This window comes from Ochlerotatus camptorhynchus, unplaced genomic scaffold (assembly GCF_037179485.1).
Source record: "Ochlerotatus camptorhynchus isolate MF236.1 unplaced genomic scaffold, CSIRO-AGI_Acam_v1.1 ptg000183l, whole genome shotgun sequence".
NCBI lineage: Eukaryota > Metazoa > Arthropoda > Insecta > Diptera > Culicidae > Ochlerotatus > Ochlerotatus camptorhynchus.
In genome coordinates this window covers 435,649-443,081 of record NW_027040673.1, presented here as the reverse complement: position 1 = coordinate 443,081, position 7,433 = coordinate 435,649, and the positions used below count along the sequence as shown (strand labels likewise).

At 42.6% G+C, this 7,433-nt stretch overlaps 1 protein-coding gene across 1 annotated transcript; it reads right to left on the bottom strand.

Annotated features, from left to right (window-relative positions):
- Nucleotides 1-6,454: 6,454 nt before the first annotated feature.
- Nucleotides 6,455-7,106, bottom strand: LOC135702058 (uncharacterized). The gene is made up of 3 exons (XM_065223048.1): nt 6,746-7,106; nt 6,533-6,682; nt 6,455-6,483 (listed from the first exon to the last, which is right to left on the bottom strand). The coding sequence occupies exons 1-3, from the start codon at nt 7,104-7,106 to the stop codon at nt 6,455-6,457; spliced, it is 540 nt and encodes a 179-aa protein (XP_065079120.1).
- Nucleotides 7,107-7,433: the final 327 nt, after the last annotated feature.

The following is a 7,433-nucleotide window of genomic DNA, read 5'->3' as shown; positions in this document are numbered from 1 at the left end:
CATCAAACATGTCTTCAAAGCAATTTTTTGTTCGAATTTGGTAAAACTTAGTTTTACTAATGATTGTGGTATGTTTAAAATTTATTTCCCGGAAAAAAGGGATCGTCAAAGTCTGGCTCGCTTTCGAGTTATTTTTTGTTGAGGGGGGGTTAGGAGAGGTATTTGAGGGGGGGGGGGGTTTAGGAGTAGTAATTGAGAGGGGGGGGGGGTAGGAAGGGTTTGATGGTGGGGGAGGGGGGGTAGGAGAGGTTTGATTGTGGGGGGGGGGGGTAGGAGAGGTTTGATGGTGGGGGGGGTAGGAGAGGTTTGATGGTGGGGGGGGTAGGAGAGGTTTGATGGTGGGGGGGGGGTAGGAGAAGTTTGATGGTGGGGGGGTAGGAGAAGTTTGATGGTGGGGGGGTAGGAGAGGTTTGATGGTGGGGGGGGGAGGAGAGGTTGTTGAGGGGGGGGGGCGAGAGATTGTTGTGAAAGGGGGAGGGGGTTTACATCATTATTGTGGTCACGCCGTGATCCACCTTTAGCCGCTGATTTGGTCCTGCTTACTGCAGGACCAAGTGCCACGCCGCTGAAGCGAAAATGAGCAAAAGCATGACACCAGCGCTCTTTTATATCTTTTCCGGTTCAGAACCTGATAGGATTTTCCGCAGTTTTTTATGAATGGGGCGGAGCAGAAAGTTTCTTTTGTGCAGAATATGTAAAGTAGGATGGACTTTGGATGTTAATATAATTGCATATATAGAGGCACCAGATATGTTAACCGTCAGTTGTGTGTAATTCACCAACTGAATGTCATCAAACATGTCTTCAATGCAATTTTTTGTTCAAATTTGGTAAAACTTGGTTTTACTAATGATTGTGGTTTGTTTAAAATTTATTTCCCGGAAAAAAGGGATCGTCAAAGTCTGTCTCGTTTTCGGGTTATTGTTGAGGGGGGGGGGGGGGGGTTAGGAGAGGTATTTGAGGGGGGGGGTTAGGAGAGTATTTGAGGGGGGGGGGGGGGTTAGAAGAGGTATTTGAGGGGGGGGGGGTTAGGAGAGGTATTTGAGGGGGGTTTAGGAGTGGTATTTGAGGGAGGGGTTTAGGAGTGGCATTTGAGGGGGGGTAGGAGAGGTATTTGAGGGGGGTAGGAGGGGTTTGATGGTGGTGGGGTAGGAGAGGTTGTTGAGGGGGGGGGGGCGAGAGATTGTTGTGAAGGGCGTGTGTGCTTTTCCTCATTGTGGTCACGCCGTGATCCACCTTAAGCCACTGATTTGGTCCTGCTTGCTGCAGGACCAAGCCGCCACGCCGTCCGAAGCGTTAATGAGCAGTGGCATGAGAGCAGCGCTGATTTATATCTTTTCAGGTTCAAACAGAATGATGTGCAACCAAGTGGTATTCGTTTATGATGACTGGGTTTGGAAAAAAAGGCTTATTTCATGGAAATCAGTGATAAAATTATCATTTGTACATTTTCAATAGTTTAATTACAGAAAAAATTGGAAAAATATTTATTTCAACAGGTTCGTAATGTAATATCCTATCGATTGGCGTATTTGGATTTTAATTTCATCTATAAAATGACAAAGTTACAAGCGTTCAAAACCTAACACTCCTTCACCCACACATATTTTTGATTTGCACCCCAGTATAGTCGACAAAGACGTAGTTCTACGTCAAAAAAAAAAAAAAAAAGTTTAGAGAGAAAGTTTATAGAATCTTGCGAAGAAAGTTGGAATACACTTTTGGGGCAAGTCAGAAGAAGCTTCCAGGATAAATAGTATTCAGAAGAAACTTCTGGAGGATGTATGGAAAAAAAATCCCAGGTGATGTTGTTTAAAGCTCCCAAAAACGCAAACCTGAGTCTGGATACAGGTTTAGAGAGACTGTCAATTAACAAGTGTGTCAGTTAACCCTCCGTTACTCGCGCCAACTTTTGTAACCCGAGTACTCGCGCATTGTACTTTGTACAACAGTGTGAGTTTTCCATTGCCATTTTGCAACTGAGCTACCAATCGATATAAAACTAACGGGTATTTCTTAAAAAACTTGTTTTTAAGTAAACAAGCTGAATTTTTATCACAGTTAACCGCCAAACAATGCGGATAATAGAGAAAATGTGAATGAAAACCGCGTATACGGTGTCCGTACTAGGTGAGATTTGACTTAATTGGTTACATCATGGAAAACCTCGAGATCCTGACCAGATAGAAAATTACTGCCTTCGGCAAAGTTGTTCTAGAGGTCATAACCTTTTTTTTCTGGTGGAGAGTAGTTCAGAAAATTCTCACTACGTGACGCTAGTATATACGTGCAATTGTAGCATATACAACAGTTCGAGTTCCCAACCAGATAGAAAGTTACTGTTTTCGGCAATGCTGTTCAGGAGATCATAATCTTTTTGTTGGTGAAAAGTAGTTCAGAATCTTCTCACTAGGTAGCACTCGTATACATGTAAAGTTCTCGCATGTGATACATATTGACCAGATAGAGAGTAAATGTCTTTGGCAAATTTTTTCAGGAAGTCAAGATCTCTTCGTTGGTGGACAGTTGTTTAGAATTTTCTCACTAAGCGGTGCTAGTATACACATGCAATTCTCGCATATACAATAGCTCAAGATCCTGAGCAGATAGAATGATGTGTACTTGTTCAAGGGGTCAAGGATTTTTGACTGGTGAACAGTAGCCCAGAATTGTCTCACCACGTGGCGCTAGTAAACGTGTACAATTCTTGCGTATGCCTATGGTAGAATGTTACTGTCTTCGAAAAAGTTGTTCATGAGGTCAATGCCTATTGCTTGGTGCACAATAATTCACAATTTTCACACTACGTGGCGTTAATATACAATCGAAATTCTCGCATGTAAAATATCTCGAGATTTTAATCAGATTGAAAGTTACTGTCGTCGACAAAGTTGTTCAAGAGGTCATAACCTTTTCGCTAGTTGACAGTAGTTCAAAATTGCCACGTGGTGAGATAATTCTTAACTAATGTCTATCAGCCAAAAAGACTTGACCCCCTAAACAACTTTGCCGAAGACAGCAACTTTCTAGCTGATCAAGATCTCAAGCTGAATATGCGAGAAAGGCACTATATACTAGCGCCACATAGTGAGAAAATTCTGAACTATTGTCACCCAACAAAAAGATCTTGACTTCCTGAAAAACTATGCTGAATAAATAACTTTCTGTCTGATCAGGATCTAGAGATATTTTATATGCGAGAATTTAAGATGTATAGTAGCGCCGCAAAGTGAGAAAACTCTGAACTACTGTATACTACTTGCGAAAAGGCCTTGATCTCCTGAACAACTATGCCGAAGACTGTACCTTTCTATCTGGTTGGGAACTCTAGATATTTTATGTACACTAGCGTCGCGTAGTGAGCAAATTCTGAATGATTGAGCACCAATAGGCTTTGACCTCCTGAAAAACTTTGTGAAAGACAGTAACTTTTTATCTGGTCAGAATCTCGAGATATATCACATGCAAGAATTTCACATGGATGCTAGCGCTACGTAGTGAGAAAATTCTGAACTACTGTCTACCAGCGACAAGCCTATGATCTCCTGAACAACTTTGTATATCTGGTCAGAATCTCGATATATTTCATGTTGTAATCAATGAAGTCAAATCCCGCGTAGTATGGCCACAGTTTACGCGGTTTCCATTTACATTTTCCCTATTATCCGCATTTTTAGGTGTTTACCGTAATCAAAGTTTAGCTTGTTTAGATCAAAAGAAGTTTTTTGAGGAATACTCGTTGGTTTCAGATCTATTGGTAACTCAGCAACAAAATGGCAATGGAAAACTCATGTGTGTTGTACAAAGTACAACAGCGCGAGTAACGGAGGGTTAAGGATAGGCATCAAATTTCAGGTGGTACGTTATACTCATGAAGCAGAAGAAAGTTTTGGAACGGTGCTTGGTTAACCATAAATCATGAATCGTTAATAATATTCTGCCTACTCTCATCTGAGAGGTAATTATGAAAGCTTGTTGCTGCATAATAGCCATTTTGTTCGTGGAATGAAGAAAATACGAACATTGTTGCAGGATCACGTTGTTGAAAAGTAGGTATCTAGCAATAATAATGACCAACCGTACATCTTGCACCCATAACCTACAGGAAGAACACTTGGACACGGTCATACTCGTCTCGCATTATTCCACTGCACTATAGGAGGGCGAAGATCTGCGTAAGATCCACTAGTCACCAGTGTTCCCTACGACTTCAGAAAGTCAATTGCTTCCTCTTGAGCAGACAAACTATTCATAATGTGGGGTGGGAGGGTCCAGGAATGGAAGTCTATCGTTGTTGTTATTGCTACAGCAACGGCAGTAGTTGGTCGCTATATGCACCTGTTAAAAGCGACACATTTCCTTCCACCTGGACGCCACCGTCACCTTAATACACAGTGTCGCTGAATAATGATGATGCCGTAATGGTGTGTTGCTTCTTCGCCATCAGCATCAACGTCGTCGTCCTCATCTGGGTCTGTCTCATTACTTATGCATGTAATAAACGTGATCGTGTTTCCTAATGACATCATCATCAAATTCATAACAATCAGGTTGCATTCACATAATATCCCATAGCTGGAGCATGGATTTATGATTCGTTGGACTTTTTCGTATGGAAGATAACTAGTGTGAGAACGTCCATCTGCCACTCGGGCTCGTGAGCTATCTTCACCTGAAGTACATTATCATGTTACCAGTTACAGACAGCAACTTTAAAGGTTACTCAGAAATTTAAATTACTCTTTGAATAAAAATCAGCAGATTAAATCTTATCGCAGTATCAAAAGTAGCACGAAATCAGTGCCGTTTCAAACAACGACATTTGCATATTCATCGCATATTTCTGTGGCGTGTTGGACGTAATTTAGTACGCTATATTGTTATGTGTACTTTATTGGTTCAGGCAATGTCCGAGAGTTCCATGCTCGAATAAACATCCCTATATTATGAAGCGACATTTATGGAAATCGACACAAAACGTTACGAGACCAATAATAATGCAAGCTGCTTGCCATTTGTCGAACCAAAAGGAATACACAATGCAAACCAGTCAGTTCAGTGTGGCCCCATGCCAATTGGAATAACGTGTAAAAATATAAGCCTTTCCTACCATGCTGGCGGTGGTAGTTATTGGAATAACCAAAGGCAACAGAACAATTACAACAACTTCCATTCCGATCGTATGGAATAACAATACATATCCATATTGAGGCAAACGCAAACAATTGCTGCCGCAGGCAAGGTTGCTTCCATTCGCTATAAAAATTGATTTTCGAAATTTGATTGTGATGATGCTGTAAAACGGACACACACTTTCAATCCCGAGTTTTTGATTTGATTACTTAGCTTTATGCTTTTTTCGGCAAATTTTAAGCTCTACTTATAAGCAACGTAGAAAATATAATAATCAATATATTTGAAGCAGCATGTAATTTTCACGAAAATGTGCTCTAAAATGCATTTTTTATACTAATGTTAACTATGTCAGCACACTTTTCATCACATTTTGTTCTAAATGAAATGATCTGACAAATGTCATGTATAAGATTTTTTGACTTAAAGCTTCTGCCATAGTATACACTTATACAGAATACAAAAACAAAATGGAAGTACCTATTGAATTTAATTTTTTTTTTTGATGGTTCATCTTAAACTTATGCGTTTGATTTTCATCAATTTAAGTAATTGCTATTTTTGTTTGGATTATGATCCAAATACAGTGGTGACCCAATTTTGTCAGCCCCCGATTTTGTCTACCCCCGATTTTGTTAGCTTTTTGACCCGATTTTGTCAGCCTATATGATTAAATTAGTTTTGGTTGAGGTGGACTGATTTGTACAGTCGTATATTCGTATTTTATTGATTGTCGAGCTCAATAATGACATTTTTCGAGAATTAAATGTGCAGTGGTGGCAAGATCAAAGCAGGGGGGAGGGGGGTTGAGGGGCAAGTTAAAAATTATGTACGTTATGCATGTTTTTTTTTTTTTATAGAAGGAAAGCTTTAAAAGCCCGGCCTGTCACTGTGTTGCGTGTTTGTTCTCTTTCTGGCACAGTGTGGGACTCTTAACCACTATTACCTTACTCACCTCTAGCCGGAACTCCCTTAGAGTATTTCGTCGGGGGGCTGTACTCAAGCACATCTCTTTAGCTCAGCTAGCCGGCGTTTCTAACTCGCTGATCATCTCTCCATTTTCGCTGCAGCTCCGACAAAATTTGCGTCGCTGCCCTGCTGACGACGCTCCACGTCCTCTCATCCCGGCACATTTCACTGACGACATTTCTCGCGCTAAGGGCCGGCATCTCCACTCGCACTGCCTCAAATCTTGGGCAGTCGAAAACCACGGGCTCCGGCGTTTCGTCCACGTTGCCACACTCCGGACAGAGGGGTGACATTGTGTGTCCAAAGCGATGCAGGTACTTCCTGAAGCAGCCATGACCAGACAGGAACTGCGTCAAATGGAAGTTGACTTCTCCATGCTTCCTGTTCACCCAGGTCGAAAGAATCGGTATTAGCCTGTATGTCCATTTACCGTTCTCCGCTGCGTCCCACTCCTGTTGCCACTTAGCCATCGACTCCGTTCTCACCAATGTCCGTACTCCTGTGGTATCTCTTCGCATATAGCATTCGGTGTCCTCCGCCAAGGTGATGACGATGGGTATCATACCGGCGATAACGCATACTGCTTCCGTCGAAATTGTTCTGTACGCACTCACGACTCGCATGGCCATGAGGCGGAACGTACTGTTCAATTTTCTTTGGTTCTTCTTCGTTTTCAGCGTTGCATCCCAGGTTGGACCTCCATACCTCAGTATCGATGACGATACACTAGCCAGAACGCGCCTCTTGCTGCTGCTTGGTCCAGAGTTGTTCGGTATGATTCTAGCTATCGCATTGATGGCCTTCGCCGCCTTCTCACATGCGTAGTCAACGTGGCTATTGAAGCTTAGTCGGTCATCGAGTATCACTCCAAGATACTTCAGCACGCGCTTTGATGCTATGACGTTCTCCCCGACGGTAATTTCTACTCGCTGAACAGCTTTACAGTTACTGACCAATAGCACTTCCGTTTTGTGGTGGGCTATCTGCAGCTTCGCTCCTTGCATCCAGTTGGAAACCGTGTCGATCGCCTCGGTTGCCAGCATTTCCACCTCTTCCAACGTCTCGCCTACTACCGCCAACACGACGTCGTCCTCAAATCCTACGATCTCGACTCAGCGTTAGCACGCCGTTGTACATCGCGTTTCATTACATGCATAAGTTACCTATACAAATTCTGATACAGATTGTTAATGGCTATCCAGATGGGCTAGATTAAAGGGATTCCCCTAACCTCTGGTCTAGCCACGGAAATCGTCGGGGGTGGGCTACACTCGCCTCTTTTGTTGGCTAGCTCGTGCTTGCAACCCTCGAGCTTCAAGGTCGGCTCCTAG

Bases quoted from the DNA above. Each gene is read 5' to 3' on its own strand.
- LOC135702058 (XM_065223048.1), bottom strand. From the start codon at position 7,106: ATGCAAGGAGCGAAGCTGCAGATAGCCCACCACAAAACGGAAGTGCTA. The intron at 6,683-6,745 runs GTACGTTCCGCC...CGACGGAAGCAG, and splicing joins GAACCAAAGAAAATTGAACA to TATGCGTTATCGCCGGTATG. The intron at 6,484-6,532 runs GTAAATGGACAT...CTGGGTGAACAG, and splicing joins GTGGGACGCAGCGGAGAACG to GAAGCATGGAGAAGTCAACT.